General features: G+C 30.2%; 1 protein-coding gene across 1 annotated transcript; it reads left to right on the forward strand.

Annotated features, from left to right (window-relative positions):
* The first annotated feature begins 15,832 nt into the window (after positions 1–15,832).
* Positions 15,833–17,172, forward strand: LOC105778922 (amino acid transporter AVT1I). The gene is made up of 2 exons (XM_012602684.2): positions 15,833–16,468; positions 16,551–17,172. Exons 1-2 carry the CDS (start codon positions 15,974–15,976, stop codon positions 17,064–17,066), a joined length of 1,011 nt encoding a protein of 336 aa, XP_012458138.2. The 5' UTR covers positions 15,833–15,973; the 3' UTR covers positions 17,067–17,172.
* Positions 17,173–21,244: the final 4,072 nt, after the last annotated feature.

A 21,244-nucleotide genomic window follows, 5' to 3' on the forward strand; every position in this document is an offset into this window, starting at 1 on the left:
TTCTTGTTTGGTAATATATTAGTTTATTACAATCACTTTTTCTTATATGAAACCTTTGATTTTGGGAATTGAGTTAGTACGGATTTTCAAATAAAGTAAACTTTTTCAAATTCTATTCTCAACAAATTAAGTATTAAAAATGTTAGCCAATGACTACCACTGAAATGTCCATTACTTAGTTATATACTTCGACAAAAGTATCATTAGGAGTCAGATTATATTTCAACCCTCTCTACTTAAGAAATGAGCAAAATAGTATTTATAGATTAGTTAAAAAGTAATTTAATTATTTTTGTTAAAAATTTCATCTATTTATCTTGTTAAAACCGACATGATTGGTGAAATAACCAAACAGCTTAAACGTGACATATTATTTATACCTCATACTAACGTATATAATCGATTTTTAACAATAGAAATTGATGAATTTTTAATGAATAACCTATTTTCTCTTTGATCTTATGTATATGGATTAATTTACATATATTTTAAGTATAGGGGCAAAATACGATCTTACTCATAATACAAAAGCTTCATGATACTTTTATCTATACTTTTCACAGCCATGAATGCATGTTTCAATTACTTTTTTGATAATTATATATATTTCAGTTATTAGTTATTATAAATTCTTTGATGGAATTTGGTCTATGACTAATTTAGTTAGAAAAATAGTATAAAAATTAAAATAAAAATAGATATTTATAAAGATAATTAAGTTTTTGGTTAATTTTAAATTTAAACCTAAACTTAACTTTAAAAAGAAGTTACTCATTAAAAATCTGCTTTAAAAAATCATAAAAATTTGTATAAAAAATAATCATAAAATTAATATCTTTCATATAGTTGAAATTTTTCACACACCTAGCAATTCTAATGATAATTAAATAATTCTGTAACTTCTAATACGATGGTAATAATAGGTTTGATTACATTGATATCATCTATCAATCGGATTTTAAATTAGTTATGAAATTACCAAAAGCTTATTTATTATATAAAGTAATAAATAATATTTTGAGAGTATTTATATCTTTTATATTTTGATAAATCTAAAAAACAATATACATAATGAGAATCATGATATTTAAACTTAAGTATCATGATGTTCACCTCTCAATTTTATCATTTCAACCTAAGTTATATTTAATTTTTATATCAATTTTTTTATAATTTTTTTCACCCATTGTAGAATAAGCCATGATCTAATTAAGTTACGAAAATTTTGTTTTACCTTTTAGGTGATGAATATTATGAACTGTGGTGCCTTTTGGTGTTTATCTCTTATATGAATTATTTTATTTTAATAAAATAATAATAATTTAAATAAAATTATACCATATGAATTTATTTGACAAAACCACTAATTTATTTGAATTTGCAAGGACTAATCAATAGTTTTATCTTTTCCTAGTTATCCTCTATTTAGTTCAATTCTCAATCTATACAACAATTCAATTCAATTTATCAATTTCAAACATTTCATATTATTCAATTATATGCATGGAATAATTGAATTCCATTATTCAAATGCCCCTAAAGTTTTGCATTTTGTTAAATTTAATTCCTAAAATCGAAATTCCCATAACTTTCAAATTTGAGCTTCGATTTCGAAACCGATATCAATTACATCCTTCTATAACCCTCTGTTATCTAAAATTACAAAAAATTCACATCAATTTCAAAATTTATACACTTTAGCCCCTATGTTCAAAAACTAGCAATTAAAATTTACAAACTAGTCATTTTTCACTTTTAAGGTTAAAATCTAACAATTTAGTACCAATTTCTTCAAGCATTCATCAACGGAAAGTTTTAGAAATTTTAACAATTTTGCAAATTGGTACATGAACTGGCTAAATCAAGCTCCCACAACCTCAAAAACATAAAAAAAAATACAAAAAATTGACTAAATTGAACTCACCAATTGAGGGACTAAAGCTTGGAACCCTAAGACTGATTCTTTTCTCCTTAACAATGGAGGTTTCGATGCATGAAGAAGAAAGGAGAAATTTTATCTCTTTCCTTCCATGTTTTCATATTTATTTTATTACTTATTTAATATACATATATTAATATAATTATAATTTTAACATTATTTTAACAAATATCCTACCAAACCGTCCATTGTAATTCTAAAATGGCTTATTTATCATTTTAGACCTTGGTTTAATAGCTTTATACGTCCTTAAGCCTTTGGCCAATTTAAAATCTATAGTGGTAGACTTTTAAATTTTAATCCTTGCACCACAATTAACTATCAATTCGACAAAATTAAAGGATCAAACTTTAATATAATTTTATACTAACCTCGTAAATATTAATATTTACGGACTCGAACAACGGAAATGGGATTCCAAAACTTTCATTTTCGAGACCATTGAAAAATAGGTTATTACATATACATCCTTAATAACATAGGTAATGAGGATTTGCTCATCATACTCTTAATCATATCCATTAAATTCCAATTACGCTTTTTTTTTTCTAACATCGTATGCTATGCACATATGCAACAACTTTCAAAGAGTTTTGCAAATGGACTTAGGCATATATTGAAAATCATTATGCCTTCATACAGTTCCCCATATATTGAAAATCTTCATTTTGGTTTGTTGTTTAGATTAAAAGGAGTTCCTACATCATGTTGGATACATGAATAATAACACCAAAATCAAATTACCATGTATTAATAGGAACTTCAATTAAGTTTGATTTGAAATATATATAAGCATAAAAAGTTACATTTCTTTTTGAATCAAGAGTTGTGTTTCTGGAAATTTGTAACTCCTTATACCTAACCCGATCGTCGGGTTTGAGTTACAGGATACCGCATTTGTTGTTGGAGTAACTGCGATCATTTACATTCAGTTTATATCATTAGATGATTAAATTCAACCAAAGCATGCATTAAACACTATATAGAATCATTACTAGGTCTTATATGAGCTTACAAAAGCTCAAATACTAACCTGAGGTTGAATAATGACCAAATTGTAAGAATTTCAAAACTTTAGGTTAACATCGACGTGAGGGGGTTCCTCGTCACGAAGTACATTGTAAAAATTCATTTTATTATTGGCAGTGTTGTTCTAGAAAAATCATTTATTTGTCGCTTTGCTTTGTAAAAATTCGATGTTAACTAATGCGATGGAAAACCCATTATTCATGTCATTTTGGAAATCTAGTTTTTTTATCGATTTGGTTTTCAAAAATGATTTATTTGCAATGCAAGAAAAATTGGAAAACAATTTCAAATTTTACTTAAGCCAGATATCATGCATTTCTCGATTATTATGCTTAAGTAATCCATGCATGCAAAAATCCTCAAATGAAATGTTACCAAGCCACAGACCAGAAATAATTTAAAATTACAAACCAAAACCAATAGACTTATTAATAATACTTATTTAAAAATAGTCTAATGTCCAAGGTGATGCTTCGTATGTCGGGTCCAGTCCTAGTTTCAAGGTTTACTTGAAAAGTTAAACACTATGGGGGGTGAGCTTATGAAAGCTCAGTGTGAGTCGAATAGTTGTTTAAACAGACATAATATCAAATACAATGAGACATAGAAACATCAACTCAGTGACCAGAATAAACAAAGCAATTTGTCAATCAGTGCCATCAATACAAATTCAGAGCAAAATATAGCGATTAAAGGATTGTTGTATGAACATGAAATGATGGAAATAATGCAATTCAAAGGTTCCTCTTTAGCAATCTGCTACACACCACGGGTTCCGCAGAACCCGTCGGCCGAACTCCAAAATAATAAAAGTTGAAGCTCGATGTGGATAAACCACTGGTACAGTAATGCTGTAATACCCCGAAAATTACTACAGTAAGAAAGTAAGATAATATCCTTGATATAGTAAAATAAGGAAATAAAGTGATAAAAAGGGTAATATTGAGTTATGTCAACATTGGGAAGTATATTATGACATATTAATTTAAGAAAGGATTAAATTGCAAAAGTGAGAAAAGTTTTGTTGCCCAAGAGTAAATACTCAAAATTTGAGGGGTTAAAGTGTAAATATGAAAAAGTTGAAGGACCAATAGTGTAAATATTTTAAGAGTGGAATAATCTAGAAACTAAGGAAAATGGATGAATTGGGACCAAATTGAAAAGGTGAAGAATTTTGACGGACTAAATTGCAATTTTACCAAATTAAGTGATGACTCAAGGATGGAATTTCAAAAGATTATAAAGGGCAAATGGTCAAATAGAGAGAGAGAATTCTAGAAGGTAATGATGATGTTTGTGATATTTTTAATTAATTAATTAGATAAATGTTATTTAATTAATATTTTATTTATATTTTTAGTATTATTTTATTATTAAATGATTAATATAAAAGGGAGGAAAGATGATGAAAAAATCATCATCTTTTCCATACAACCAATGTGAGAAGAGAGGAAAAGAAAGAAGTTTTCCTTTCTTTACAATTTTGGTCCTCCCACAAAAAATTCACCATTTTCGCTTAGAAATCAAATAAATTTTCATAGCCACCAAGAGAGAAAATTGATAAGGAGGCAATAGGGAGCTAGAATATCAATTTAGATTCAAGAAATAGAAGCTGGAGGAGAGAGAAAATCAAGTTAAAGATTGAAATCAATAGCACAAGGTAAGAACATCAAGATTTCAATATATTTTTAAGTTTGATATTATTGAAAAAGCATGGAATTAATGTTATAGTAGAGTTTTCTTATATAAGGTCTTAAGTTCTTGATATATTAGTGAAGAGAAATAAGTGAAAGTGATGAGAAATATTATAGAGAAAGGGAATAAGGGAGTTATACACCTAGTAATCAACATTTTGCACTAAAACAGTTTTGGACAGCAACAGTAGGTTAACTTTGAAAAATCACCATAAATTGTGGAAATTGAATTAGAGTATGAATAAAATATGGAATTAAATCTTATTAAGTCTAGTTTCTCATAGAAGAAACGATGTAAGTAATGGAATTGTAAATCATGAGATATCCTAAATTTTGTGAGACGAAGTCAGAATGAATTCGAGTTCCCCTGTTCTGACTTTGGAAAATCATAAAAAATTGAATAAAAAAATTAGAGGCTTAAATTTATATGTTTAAAATCCTGAATGAGTTTATTTTCAATAGAAACAAACATAAACATCATAAAAATTCTATATAAAGAGATAATTAATTTTTGGTGAAGAGGGGTCGAACTGTCAAACAGTGAAACAGTGGAATCTTTAAAGAATAAACTGTACTTATTGGCTAAACCAAAAATTTTGAAAATATTATGGTAAGAAGATATGTGAGTCTAGTTTCATAGGAATTTATCTGACTTAATTTGGAGTTCCGTAACTCAAGATATAAATAATTTAGTGACTATGACTCAAGTGGACAACTTTGAATTGATATATAAATAAATGGTAGAATTATATATAATGTTATATATAAGCATATTATACATTAAGGATGTGGAATGGAGAGGAGGAAAACAAATGATTATTCAACTAGCATGAGTTCTTGTCAAAAATGTCCAATTTGCATGTTTTAGATTCAAGGACTAAATTGAATAAAAGTAATATTTTAAGGGTAAATTGGTAAAGATGTCAAAAGTGACCAAATTGCATGAAATGAATAGTTTTATTATTTAAATTAATAAATTGAATGAAATATTAATTTATATCAAGATTGGGTGAAAATTTGAGAAAAATAGAAAATTATCAAAATGTCCACGAATTTTGGTATTTCTACAATTTAGCTTGGTAAGTTTGTGTAACTTGAATTATATTCTTAGATGATTGAAATATATATATTGGATTGAGAAATTGATTTGAATTGTGAACATGAGAAATTGTGAATTGAATGAAATGGAAATAAAGTTTTGAATTACATGAGTAAAATCGGGTCTCGTAGGCCCTATTTGTTATGAATATAATATTTCGAGGATATGTTGTAAAGAATTATAAAAGCACGTTAATAATTTAAAAGTTTTAATTCATATGCAATTTTGTAACTCGGTTTAATATGTATGCAAATGTATGTCTACTAGTAATGCCTCATACCCTATTCCGGTGTCGAATACAGGTAAGGGGTGTTACAATGTGACATCGCTAGATTCGGTCATAATGTTTAGACCAGGTTTGGGGTGTTACAAATGCAAATAAAAATGCCGATAAAAATGCATACAAGCTGCCAGTAAAAATGCGATAAATCGCCCAATCTTCTCAAATCTTCGGTGCAATGCACTGACAACAATATTGCGAAATTTAAATGCCGCTAGATTTCCACAAAACTCCTTTGTCAACCACAAATACCCACCCCATGCAGATGCAAAATGACATACAATCAGTGAGCAATTCATGCTACCAAAGTCAATCTCGGTACAATGGAATGCTTAACATGCATATAAATAATTAGTGTCAGTGTATGCCTTGCATATTTTTCATTTAACAGTAACATTAGCACATACTTTCAGTACATATTCAATTTCAAATTTTCATATAGTCAATCAACCCATTTAATAATCTCACTGGTATGTGACGTACAATATAATCAAGTCATACGAGTATTCAATTGAACAATGTCATAGCATGTCGAACATTATGCGTGCAACCGTTAACCAATATTCACGATATATTATAATTTCAAAACATGTCACAACCAACATTCAATAATCCATAACTATGGCATTCAAGCAGACAATCATAAATAGCAATTTCGCATTCAAACAATCCCGATAAGGAACCTAAACACTCAGTCAATATTTTAGGATACGTACCTTCTCGACACCTTTTATTTCTCTTATTAGGCCATTCGGCCATGCCCGACCGGCAAAATTTTTTTTTATCAAATTATATTCTAAATGATCAAGATGCAACCAATTATGTAAAGTTAGGACCCACACCTTAATACGCAATTTGCAGCACTAAGTCGTAAAAATCCACGCTTCCGCACTAATGCCTTAAATGAGCACTGATCCAAAAACAACATTTAAAACGTTAATAATACGTTTAGGAACAGCCTTGAAACACCCTTAAGGGTTCGGCCAAAGCAATGACATATAAAAAAAATTCAGATTTGAAACTATAAGTGAATTTACACTGTTTTGACCTTAAACAAGAGTGCGGATAAGATTTGACTTCACTGTTGAATCGGGGCATTAAAATCAGTACCTAAGACCAAAATATTATTAAAAATCAGTAGGTAAAAATCAATCTAAGGCCTTAGAACTATCGGCTAAAACAACAAATTTTAAACAGAATAATCCGCATTACATTTTTCGTTTCCTAGATCTAAATCAATAACCTAAAAAAGAATGAATGCATACTCAATTAACAAAATTTGAGGCAGTTCTAAACAAGGAATAAGTTATGGGAATAATGTATCAAATAGTTCAGTAAAAGAAGGAAAAATGGCAGTCCCAAAAGTGGTGATCAAAGGGTGACACACCACCACAGGCGACAGCAAAAGAGAGCTGATTAGGGTGGCAAAAAAAGGGAATATTTGGAAACAAAATGAATGATTTTGGAGGCTAGAAATAGTAATAATTTGGTTGTAAAACCAAAAACAATGATGGGCAACAAATGGAGAGGAGAAAAGGATAAAAAGAAGCAAAATGACACCAAACAAGGAGAAGGAGAAGGCGACACAAGGAGGAGGAAGAAGAAAAATATGAGAGAAAGAATAGAGGGAGTGGGATGGCTAGGGAAGAAGAGAAAAGAAGAAAGAGAAATACAAACCGAAAATTTGAACTACTTGTAGTTTATTCTAGTCTTTCCTTTCTTTCTCGACGTTCCTGTGTCGTGTTTAGATACAAATAATAATTCAACAATGTATAATATCAATTTACAGCTCAAATCATAATAAATTACAAAATCACACATATTTTGCAATATCTTCAATTTAGTCCCTAAAACCAAAACAAGCATAACTTTCAATCTAGACCTTCGGATTAAAATTCGATTTCACATTTATTCATTAGAGATCTCCTAATTTCTATTCAAACCAATATTTCATGATTGTTTGCATTTTATTCAATTTGGTCATTAACATACGAACTATCAATTAAGTTTCACAATTTAGTCTTTTTTGTTAAACTAAGCGTAATTCCTATCAATTTGACACTTAAATGTTTAAGAAATCAACAATAAAGAGTTTTAAAAAATTTAACAGTTTTACAAATTGGTACATGGGCTAGGTAAATCAAGCTCCCACAATTTCAAAAATATAAAAATTACAAGGAAAGGACTTGAATTACTAACCTTATTGTTTAGCCGAATATTAGAATGAAAAATTGAAGTTTTCTTTGTTCTACTATGGAGGATGGTTTTAGTGTGGAAGATGAAAAGAATTTCTCTTTCTTTCCACCAAAATTTTTTCTTTTATACTTTAATTAAGTTTTAATTAATTTTATTTTATTTTTACTAATCTATATCAACTTAATTAATTCACTAACATCATTACCATCCACTATCTATACAAAATATATGGTTTAATTATCATTTTAGACCTTTTATTAATTGTTATTTAAGTCCTCAAGTCATTTTTAATTAAAAATCTATAACAATTGAATTTTTACAATTTAGTCCTTAAACCTTAATTAATCACTAATTCGACTAAATTATTTGTTCAAAACTTAATTCATCAATACAATAGCTCCGTAAATATCTCTATTTAATATTTATAGACCCAGTTTACGAAAATGGGGTCCTGAAACTACATTTTTCAATACCATTGAAAATTGAGTCGTTACATAATCTTTTTAATAGAGTCCTACTTTATTATAGAAGTGACACTTATCTACCATTCAGTCATTTTTCTCATCATTAGATAAATTGACAAGTGTATTTTAATTTACTTTAAACTTGTTGGTTTTCACCTTAAGTTCTATGCCAGCTCCTAGACCCACAAGGTTGATGAAATGACTATTTTTTTATTCTTTAATCTTACGTCCTCCTAAGCAAGCTAACTAGCCAATTCATTATCATTCCACTTATCTTTAATAGTGTTGTAGATAATTTGAAATGACCCATAATTTGAAGGCAATGAGTTCAAAATGAATTGCACTAAAAAATAGTCATTCGCAAGGTCTTTAATCATACTACAATATTTGTCATTTCAATGATATGTTTTTGCATTTCACTCGAACCATCAAAATTCATAATTAGACATACTAATTTTAGCTCAAACCATAAAATTCAAATCGATCAAGCCAAACTCAAACTCGACCCAATTTGATTTGGCCATGGAAAGTCAAGAACCCATGTAGCACCCCAAACCTGGCCTAGACATTATGGCTAAATCTGGCAATGTCACATGGAAAGGGATTTGAAGACAAGATTGTCGAGTTTAAAAACTGTTATAGTAAGTTAGCTTTTATTTAATTCGAAAAAAAACTAGTTGATTAGCTTTAAAACTTGTCTCTTAGTGGAAGCTTTTGTAACCAATTAATTTAGGGAAATTCATTTCTATTTACAAAAAACCTTAGGTTTTAGAAAAAAATCGTGTTTTGTGGAGTTGTAGTTTTAAAAAAATCCATAAAAAATAGTATAAAGTCCCAAATTTAAAGCCAACCAGTCCATAGTCCAGAAGATACATCAAAAACCCTAAATAAGTAATAAATTCTAGGCATTAACGGAAAACAGTCTAAAATTTACGTGTGGCCACTGTTGAGTCCTCCGCTGCACCGACCTGTCAAGTTTGGGGATTACCTGTACAGATTAAACAAAGAAATGGTGAGTTTTCGCAAACTCAGTGTGTAATCCTCACAAAAAACATGCATATAGATAATCAACAGAATTCAGTTAGATACAGTCTGGGGCCTGTGCCCATCACAGAATCAGTTTGGGCCTTAGCCCATTCAGATACAGTCTTAAAAATACATTAGGGCCTTGGCCCATATCATATACAGAATGCAAATACAGTAAATCAGAATCCTACCCACTAGCCTTTACACACCATCTCCGTCCAACCTTACACACCATGTGGGGATTAAATCAACCCACCCATCCCTACGCACCATGCTGTACCAAAATGCGGCACATAATCAGAAGGTTGCAGCTGAGTTGCCAGATAACAGGCTTAATTTAATAGCCTTTCAGACACTTCCTCCAAATATCATCAACCCACTCCGATGCATTGCAACAAACAAAATATGTCATTCCATTATGCAATTACATTCAGGTATCATAAGTCATGCTCGGTATAGAAATCAAACAGACAGTTCACACATATAGGGGTCTAAGTAAAGCTTACCGACCTTACAGTAGGTCCACAGTCGACTTGGGAGACTCGTGCAACCTTACATAACTTTTCAGAAAAATAGGCTCACACGCCCATGTGGCCCAATCGACCCAAATTGGCCTTGGCCACGTGATCCAATTTTAATGTAACCCGTGCTAGTTAATTATTCATATATATCTTCACTATTTACTTATATGTTCCTTCAAAGTTGTCTACTTGAGTCACTGTTACTAAATTATTTATATCTTTAGCTACAGAATTCCGAATTAAGATCTGCTTGATGTCTTTGAAACTAGACTAAAATAACTTTCTACCATAAAATTTTTAGAATTTTTGGTTCAGCCAATAAGTACAGTAAAATTTTCAAACTTACCCCTGTTCTGCTGTCTGGCAGCTTCATCCCTTCTTTGCTAAAAATTCATTATCTCTTAGTACAAAATTTGATTATGTTTCCATTTTTTTCTATTTAAAATGGACTCATTAATAATTGAAACATGTAAATTTTAACCCCTAATTATTGTTCTCCTATTTTTGATGATTTTTTCCAAAGTCAGAACAGGGGAACCCAAATTCATTCTGATCTTGTCTCACAAAACTTATTATATCTCATGATTTACAATTCCATTACTTACACCTTTTCTTTTATGAGAAACTAGGCTTAATAAGCTTTAATTCTATATTTTATTTATCCTCTAATTCGATTTCCATAATTTATGGAGATTTTTCAAAGTTAGCTATTGCTGCTATCTAAACAATAAGCAGTTTTGGCTTTTCACCGAATCCCTATTTTTTTTGCGTTTCAAGTACACACCTGGTTTTGTTTGATGCTAAAATAGTCCCCAAACACTCCAAAGCCTATAACCAAGATACTCAACATTAATTTAACAGATTTACAAGTGAATTCACAACCAAGAACGAACAGAAACTCAACTTACCACCAACGGTAACCCTCCGTTTAACTACTGTTAAGATGAGAACACCGAATTCACCAGTCCGAGCCTCTCTTACGCCCAAATCGCAGAGAAAAAACATTACCACTTCAGTCGTTAAGAGATTCATGACAGAAACGAAGAGAAACACTTACCAAAACTAAGCGAGCACTAACCGCGTGCAAAAACGAAGGAAAATAAATGGATTAGGGAAAAATCAAGAAGAAAAAGAAAGAAAGATGGAAAAGCTTAGAGAATTTCAGCAAGAGGAGAGAGAGAAGAATAGATGGCAATTTTTTTTTTTGGAAAAGAGTGTCAAAATTCAGTTATGGGAAAAAATAAAAGAAAATCCCAATAACCCCCAAAATCCTTTAATCTTCTCCCCTAATTCCCACTACACATCCACTACTTAGAATCCCCCTATTACACAACTCTATCCCGAAATCTGAGCAAAAAAAATAATACCCTTGCCTGCATAAGGATTCGAACACAAGACCTCCACCATAATAACACACCATTTAACCATCAAACCAGCAGACCCATTTTGATGTAATTTACCCAACAATCAAATAAAAGCCTACTGAACAAGAGTAAGACCTAGTTCATTCAAAATACCTAAATTTGCCCAAGCGAATGCTTGAATTTGGGACCTCCCAAACACTCTGAGAACACATAACCACTAAAACTGGCAGATATTTGTGCCATATTTTCATAATAACGAAATTAGAAATTTTGGGGCATTACAACCCAGACATAAACTAACCTGACCTTAAAATTGGTCCGAACTCAAAATGACCTAAACAAATAACCCAAAGTGACCCGAACTTAAATAAATTATATTTTTTAAAGAATAATAATAGTGTAACACCCCACACCTAGCCTAGATGTTATGCTAGAATCTTGAGGAATTAAGCAAACACATTTTAAAACTCCAAATTTTAAACTAGAAAATTGTGTGTTTCGAAACTATTAACTTTGGCAAATCTCTTATAGTTTTCCAGAAAAATATGCGCTGGACTTATTTATTTAACATAAAAAAACACTTATTTGGTTACTTAGTTTTGCAACGAAAATTTTAGAGTTGTTAATTTGTAAACCGTGATTTCAAAATGAGAAAACGTATAATTTGTAAATTATCGAAAACAAAATCCAGTAAAAAAAATCCAAAAATGAAAAATAAAGTCCAAAACATTTATACAGTCCAAAAAGTCTAGAATTAAGTTTAATATTTATAAACCATCTTTTTATTTAGCCAAAATCCAATTTGAGCTCTCGCACACCGCTCGATCTTAAAGTTTGCCGATTACTCGAGGAGATAAGTTATTGGGTGAGCTAACAAAGCTCAGTGTGTAACTCAACTCAAATACTAAACAGAAAATGGATAGTCATACAAAAATCAGTAACCGAACAGACATAAATAGCAAGGCATATCATCTGATGCAACATAGCAACAGATCAGATACAGATGGCATGACATTTTATGCGATGCAACACTTTACATATAGCAGAAAAAGATTATACCCCTATCCACTAAACAATATCTCTGTCCCGCACAACACACCTAATAGGGTAATTAATACCCATCCAACCCATATAACAATTAGTGATTGTATGTCACTGTACAGAAACATGCAGTCAAACTGCCAGATTTAGTACGGAAAATCGCTAGAATGAGAAATATGCATTGTTTAACTGCCAGATACAAAAATATGCAGATCATGTTTGCCAAAACTTTCTACGTCACATATCATAACCCACCCCAATGCACATGCAACAACAATTTAGCCAAATATTCAGATGCACACAGATCAGACATGCTTACATATTGGAAACATGTTAATTATATACTCATAATTTCAATTCAAATACAAAATTTATACAACTAGCATGCTTTTAAAAATTACACGTACAGTAACAAAACCACAAATTTCATTTATTAGAATCATGCATATCACTTAATAGACCCTACAAAATTAGCTAACCTTGAAATGCTTTTCAAAGCATGACCCTAACCTAATTTACTCAAAATGGGTCCACATGGCCTACTTGGTGATATGGATGAAAGCAAAAACAGGATCGTAAGTTTGTCCAAGTCGCGTTGACTTAGGATTCTAGACGTTCGGAAGGAAACTTGAATTTTGACAAAATCTTAAACATAATGAATCCAAGTCAGATAAAAAATAAAGAAAGCAATTACAATAAATAGCTAAGATGAATAAAATAGAACAATAAAATTAAATATTAGAATAATAAAGAAGAAAATAAAGAAGGTAGATGGAAAAGATGAAATGTGACGTGTAGAAGTCCTAAGGAGCCTTGGAAACAAGAAGAATCCACAACCCCCTTCAAGCGGCTCTAATTTTCCCTCCAAGAAAGAAAACTTGACAGAAAAGTTTGAAGATGATCCCCACAATCTGAAAAGTTTGTTAAAACTCCTCCAAAAGAAAACTCCAGAAAATTCTTGAATAGAAAACTCAAAGAGAATTTTATAAACACAAAATGAATAATCAATGAATTGATTTTCTGTGTACAATGCAAAGACCTTTATATAGACTAGCTAAATAAATTTAAATAAAACTCTTAAGTATATCGAACTCTAATTAACCAAAATAAGAAGTAGTTTTAAATTAAACTTTCTTCTTGATATAAAACTCCTAAATAACTTAAAATACTTAATAATTATAAAAAAAATTTAGAATAAAAAATAATAAAAACTGATAAAAACTGATAAATACAATATTAGGCTCATATATAATAAAAATTAAACCTAAAACCCAAACCTAATAGAATTTAAACTCGAATTTAAAACCAGATACATAGCAAAACCCTCCACGCCTCCTCAAAACCCTAAGAAACCCTTACAAACTAGAATCACCACACCAACATGCTACCCAAACAGACAGCGAGAAAACGAAACAGACGTGCTACAAGACATACTTTTCATAGAAGTTGATATAATCAAATTTATAATAATTTATATAATTCAGTAATATTTTTATAATTACATAAAAGAATTACGAAAATTGTAATATTTTATACAATTATTATAAATATTATGAAATTTGTAATAATTTATATAATTAAATAATTTTTGTATGGTTGAAGATGATGAAAAGCTTATTTTAGAAAACTCATCCTATAACTTCTCCCTAGTTTATTAATGGAATACAAGTATGCCAAATTGTATAATATTTGTTGACTCGGTAGACAGTTTTTTTCTTCTCAAATTAAGGTTGATCAACCCAAATTATATACTTAACAATCAATACTATTTTAAAAAAAATAAAATTATAATATATATAAAAGTATAATTATTTTAAATTACAGTTAATAAAATAAAAATATTTTACAAGCGGATATGACAAATCAAAATTTTTTTTTCTCAAATTAGGGTTGATCAACCCAAATTAGAATATGGATTGTATGAAACTGTGAATCCACATCATTTCCTCCTAATTTTCAACTTTTTCCTCCCGACAAAATTTAAATCCAATTAAAATGCTAAAATTAGAAGAAAAATTCTGATTTTTCATTCTTTTATTGAAAAGAAATACGGATAACGTAATACAATTGTTTCTCCATGATATTATCTTACATCACTTGTATTTTTAATGATATCATCTTACATCATTTTATTTTTTAATTCACTGACAGATATAGAATAATTATCTAAAAATCAATATATTTTATTAAATTGAGAAATAAATTACTGAATTGACTCTTAAAATTAGAGGAAAATATTTATAAATTGTAGACAGCTGCTTGACTTGATCCTATCCTTGAACAAATGTAATTGTACTCCATCCAAAATTATTTGGTCCACCTACGAGATAAGGATGGCTAATATATATACATATATACATACATTTTTTAATATTTAAGTTAAATTAAATTTTAATAGCTTAACACTTGGTATTCAAGTTTGATGTTTTTGTAATGTGATATTTATATTTTTTATCTAATGTGATATTTATATTTAACAAAAATTATATATTTTGATATCCAATAAAAGAACCACAATGTATTAAACAAATTAAAACAAAATTAAATAAAATCACAATTAAAATTAAATTTATTCTATTAATAAAATCATAAAATTTAAACATAATAATATAATTAATTAATTTTCTTGAAATCCACCTAAACATTAAATTAAACACTAGAAAATTAATAACGTGACATTTTATATCAAAATGTATATTCCTTTTCCAATACAATACCATACTAAAAAAAAAACAAGTGTCCCATAAAAAATGTTAAATTCAAGTAAAATAAAATATTATTATCCTAATTAAATATCATTATTAGATGAATATTTCAATCTGTTAACTATTAAGATTAATAAGTAAAAGAAAAATTAAAATACAAATTTAGATACCTAACAGGAAACTTTTCTTTTAAATTGAAAGTAGTACATTGGAATTCAATGAGAAGGTTTTCCAGATAAAACAAATTGAGAATGGGAATCCACCCATACCACAATATGTCTGACAAAAGAGTTACTTACAGAGCACAATGTTCGAAGTTTTTGTTTTCTGTGATTTTGTAGCTGTAATACTTTATTCCTATTTGAATATTTACAAAATATTTTATTTAATTTTATGAATAATTTTTTGTGAAACAAACAAGTATTTGCAGAAAACAAAACTTTGGTGCTTTCACAGTTCTTTGTTATTATTTCTTTTTTCCTTATAACTAATTTTTTAGGAGTTGGGATATTATCAACCCCATATGCACTAGCATCAGGAGGATGGTTAAGCTTGATTCTTCTTTTCGCCATTGCCACTGCTGCATTCTTCTCTGGCTTATTAATCCAAAGATGCATGGATTCGAATTCGAATATCCGAACTTATCCCGACATCGGCAAGCATGCCTTCGGGAAGAAAGGAAAATTGATAGTCTCCATTTTCATGTACATCGAGCTTTACTTAGTTGCTACAGGATTCTTGATTTTAGAAGGAGATAATCTTCAAAAGTTGTTCCCAAATATGGAATTTGAAGTTGGTCAAGGACTAACAATTGGTGGGAAACGAGGCTTTATCATACTAGTAAGCCTCATAGTATTGCCTACAGTTTGGTTAGATAACTTGAGCCTTCTTTCATATGTGTCAGCCAGTGGGGTATTAGCTTCTGGAATCACACTTGGTTCCATTATATGGACTGGTGCGTTTGAAGGGATTGGGTTTCAACAAAAGGGAACATTGGTCAATTGGGATGGAATGTTGACTGCTATCAGCTTATATGCTTTCTGCTATTGTGCACATCCAGTTTTCCCTACACTCTACACTTCTATGAAGAAAAAACATCAGTTCTCCAATGTCAGTATTTCTTCTAGATAGTAATTTCAATTGGATGTTATTTTTTATCGAAAAACATGTAATGGGGTAATCTTTTTTTCAGGTACTGGTTGTATGCTTTATCTTGTGTACCATCACGTATGCATCAACGGCAATCTTCGGGTACTTAATGTTCGGTCCACAAATTCAATCACTGGTAACATTGAGTCTTCCAGCAAGCAAGATCAGTTCAAAAGTGGCCATCTACACGACCCTGGTGAACCCCATAACGAAATACGCATTGATGGTTACTCCAATCGTTAATGCCATTAAAACCCGGTTTCCATGCTGTTACAACCCGGGATTCCTCACCATCTTCATTGGCACCAACTTGTTGATCAGCACCGTTTTCGTGGCACTGGCGATTCCGTTCTTTGGTTCACTGATGTCCCTGGTGGGAGCACTTTTAAGTATCACTGCTTCTGTAATACTTCCATGCTTATGCTACTTGAAGATTTCAGGTATTTATCGAAGATTCAATGGCCAATTGGTTGGTATATGCCTTATAATTATAGTGGGTGTTTGTCTGGTTATTTTTGGCACTTACGCATCTGTTCTAGATATTATAGGCAATTTATAAATGTCAATGACTTAAACCCGAAGTTTAGTTTGATTAATTTATGCATTTACTTCTATGCATTTGCATTTAGAAGGTTTAAATTTTAAATATTGACATATGCAACTCAGTTTCATTTTCTCTAATTGCAGCCTCCTAACCAAAAAATAATGATAATAATAAATAAATGTCAATTCATCGGCACTTGCACATCTGTTCTAGATATCATAGGCGATTTATAAATGCCAATGAATTAAATCTCGGGGTGCGTTTTTTCCCTCGTGTTTTTCAACCTTAACTATTTCAGAATTTGGGAATCTCGGAGTGTACATGATAAAACCAATATTTTTATTGAACAACGCTTCTAATCAAAAACGCTTCCAATAAGACGTGTATTTTAAAATTATTTTAACTTTTCGAGAAAATGCTTCTAATTAGAAGCGTTTTCTAGACTTGCCTTCTCCAATCTTTTTCAACATTTTGAAGGTCTTATTTTCTATAAAATGAATACATTTTGTAGAGGTTCCATTCTAAAATTTCGAGTAGGTTGTTTTAACAAGGAGAATTACATAGAGAGAAAATTGTTTTTGTTAAAAATTTGAATTTCAAAAATTGACTTAAGGTAATTCGTTTAAGTACGATTTGTTGTTTTAATTTGAGTAATGCGTACTAATTTTTCTATATTATTTTTGACTAAATTACAAATAAATACCGTATTTTTTCAAATTTACCAAATTAGACCATTTTTTGGAAGAATTACGTGAATAAATCGATGTTACGAAAACGCTTCCAACTGGAAGCGTTTTTAGGTGAAATTTAGAAAATGCACTTCCATCTGAAGTGTTTTTTTGCCAAATTAGCACTAAAAGTGGCAGCACCAATAAATTTTTTTTTATTTTCTAGTGCTACCTATTAATGTGAAAATAAAACTTATAAAACAGGTCTTTATATAGATCCCAAGTCTCATTTCCATTGTTTTTAAAAATTAAGTGTAGCCTTTATTGATAATTTTGCTTAAGAACACAAGGGAAATGAGACTTGGGGTCTATATAAAAAATTGTTTTGTAAGTTTTATTTCCACATTAATAGGTGTCACCAGAAAATAAAAAAATATTGGTGTTGTCACTTTTAGTACTGATGTGGCAGAAAGTGCTTCCAACTGGAAGGGTTTTTTTGCAAATCACCTGAAAATGCTTACAACTAGACGTGTTTTTTCTGAATTTCACCTGAAAACGCTTCCAACTGGAAGGATTTTCATAAAAGCGGCTTATTCCCGTAATTCTTCTCAAAAAATGGCCTAATCTGGTAAATTTGAAAATTTTTTGGCATTTATTGGTAATTTAGTCTTTTTTTATTGTTTTAAACATGAGAAATATGCTATTTGGTTGAAGATGAGTAGACAAATTAGAGCAGTTATTTACTGCGATGGTCAAATTTGTGACATCGAGATTGGACCTGTTTTTGTGTCATTTCAATCTTCAGATTTGACTTTCAACCGAGACATAAAATTGCACAAGCTTCGGTAAAAAATTAGGAAGAAAGTGGGAAGTTCAAGACGGAGAAATATTTTGAGCTTGAAATATAGATATCTAACATCACTAGACCGCACTAGATACGATATATTTGAGCTTAAAGGGGACATCAAGGTAGAGGCTATGCTTGATTCATATTGCTCTAGTGGGAACTTTTTACTAAAGTTATATGCCAACTTTGTCGATGTCGAGGAAGGTGGTCCGAATTCGACAAAAGTTTTGCCAAATCTGTATCCAGAACAATAAGAAGAAAGTCCAACCACACGGTTTTGAAGCCCGAAAATGAAAATAAACCATTCGGTCATAGTGAACATATTGAGTTGTGACATATTAAATGAATTTTCTCAAAATTTTACCAGGGGTAAAATCTTCAAAATATTATTAGGGGGTAAAATTATCAAAATTTTACTGAAGTAAAATTGGGATGAGAAAATTATTTAATATGTAAATATTAAAGTTTATTTTGAAAATAGAAAAGCTGAATCGGGTTAGATCATATTATAGAGTACTCGGTTAAAAAGGCCCAGGAAGTATTTATAATTAGACTCGATGTGAGACAGGCCCAAACCCTTCATATAACATGAAGAGAGAATTTTTGTTTTCACTCAAAAAAAAACTTTCTAGTTCTGTGTTTTCATTCAATTGGTTTGAGCCCACACTTGAAGCAGTTCGTGGTACAAGAATAGCGGAGAAGATTTTTTGGTTGAAAGCTGAAAAACATTAAGGATCCACTTATCCAAAAACACAGGTATGAATTCGGTTAAGGTTTATTGCTATAAATATCACAAACCAGGTTCGTTTTCAAATTTTTAATTTTCCTCTGTGTAAGAAAATCATTTTCAAACCGGGGTATTTTCCAACAGAAAGTCGGTGCATTGGGTGTAAGACTTCTGCAGTATGTAGCATCATTCACAACAGTGAAATTCATAGACGAAAACATGGGTAAATGAAATGCTCTCATTGGCATGACATGGTTGATGAAAAGTAAACGTGGTCACAGGTCGTCCATCTTTGTGATGGATGACTTGATCACTACTCTATAGTGATTGACTTTTCATGAAGAAAGAAATAATGGTTACCATGATATAAAATAGGATCATATTGGGAGAACGAATATTATCCCAAAAGATCAAGGATATCCTATGAGGGTAACACACTAATAACAACGTCATTAGACAAGTACTAAGTAGTTGCTTCCGTAATGGTATGTCATTGGGGAGAGCTTAGTCACGATATTATGAAATGACTTTGTAACTAAATGAGTTTATAATTAATAGGCGAAAAGTCAAAACTTAATTATAAATCATTTGAGCCCTAATTACATATGTCCAATCGGTCTCTCCACTAGCTCGTTGAAACCAAAAATGAATTGCGTGTTTGAATCGAAATGAACAGAATGAATAGAAATAGAGACATGGAAAACATTTAGAAATGATTATGGTTTTCTCCAAAATGGAGAAATGTGATCATTTGGAAACGAATGTGGTTTTCTCATAATTGAAATGGAAATGAAAATGAAAATAAGAAATGATTCATTTGCAAATGTACATGGATTACTAAAACATGATCGAAAGAATGAGGTTATGTTTTTGAGTAGTTTTAAAGCCCAAAAATAAAAATAAATCATTCAGTCATAGTGAACAAGTTGAGTTGTGAAATATCGAATATATTTTCTTGTAAATTTTACCAGAGGTAAAATCATCATAATTTTACCGGTGGTAAAATTGGGATGAAAAATTATTTAATTTGAAAATTAATGTTTATTTTGGAAAATAAAAAAAACATGGTATTAGGTTGAATTAAATTATAAAGTGTTGGATTAAATCTCCAAAAACAAATATAAGTGGACCTAATACAATGAGAGGCTCAATTCCCCATCATAATACATATGAGAGGCTCCTAATTCGACTAGAATATTATTTTTCTATTTGAAATAAACCTCTACAATTCAATAAGGGTTCTACCTTCTCTTCATATAAATAGATGACACCGATAGAGCTATTTACACAACTAGAGATATTGTTATTTTTTTTGAAAATAGAGAGAATATGTTCTCAACTATTATATATGTTTTTCCAGAATAACAATTCTGCCGGTTTCTATTTTGAAGATAGAATTTTTTTCTCCCGAAAAGTAAAGAAAATTTTTTCTAGTTATGAGTTTTGATTTGATTGGTTTGAGCCCACACTCGAAGTAGTTTCTTGTATGAAATAGTGAAGAAGATCATTTGGTTGAAAGTCGAAAAACGTCACTGATCCACTTATCCGAAAACACAATTATGATTTCGATTCAAGGTTTATTGCTATAAATATCACAAATTGGGTCAGTTTTTAAAATTTTAATTTTTTGCTGTGCAGGAAAACAATTTTCAAATCTAAATTTTTTTCCAACAATACCCACGTGATTCACGGAGTTGTTTCACTAATTCAAATAATATGTTTCTTCAAAATTATAATAATGGAGAAATATTATAATAATGATATTATCAAATGAATTTTACCTTATTACGAGTGAGAATTGATGAGGGGTGTCTACTTTGGACCGTAAAAATGGTAGTCGGTTCCATGCCCATAATTGAAGGAGGAGCATAGAATCGCCAATTTTTTTTTTTTGGTTTCGTCGCCTTACACATCTCTCGGTACAATATCTCCAACACTGCTGATCCCCAAC

The sequence above is a fragment of the Gossypium raimondii genome, chromosome 4, assembly GCF_025698545.1.
Source record: "Gossypium raimondii isolate GPD5lz chromosome 4, ASM2569854v1, whole genome shotgun sequence".
Classification (NCBI taxonomy): Eukaryota; Viridiplantae; Streptophyta; class Magnoliopsida; order Malvales; family Malvaceae; genus Gossypium; species Gossypium raimondii.

What these genes read in the sequence shown, in the direction of transcription:
- LOC105778922 (XM_012602684.2), top strand. Translation starts at nt 15,974, where the DNA reads ATGGATTCGAATTCGAATATCCGAACTTATCCCGACATCGGCAAGCAT. An exon ending in AAAAACATCAGTTCTCCAAT is followed by an intron (nt 16,469 to 16,550) that starts GTCAGTATTTCT and finishes TCTTTTTTTCAG; the next exon opens with GTACTGGTTGTATGCTTTAT.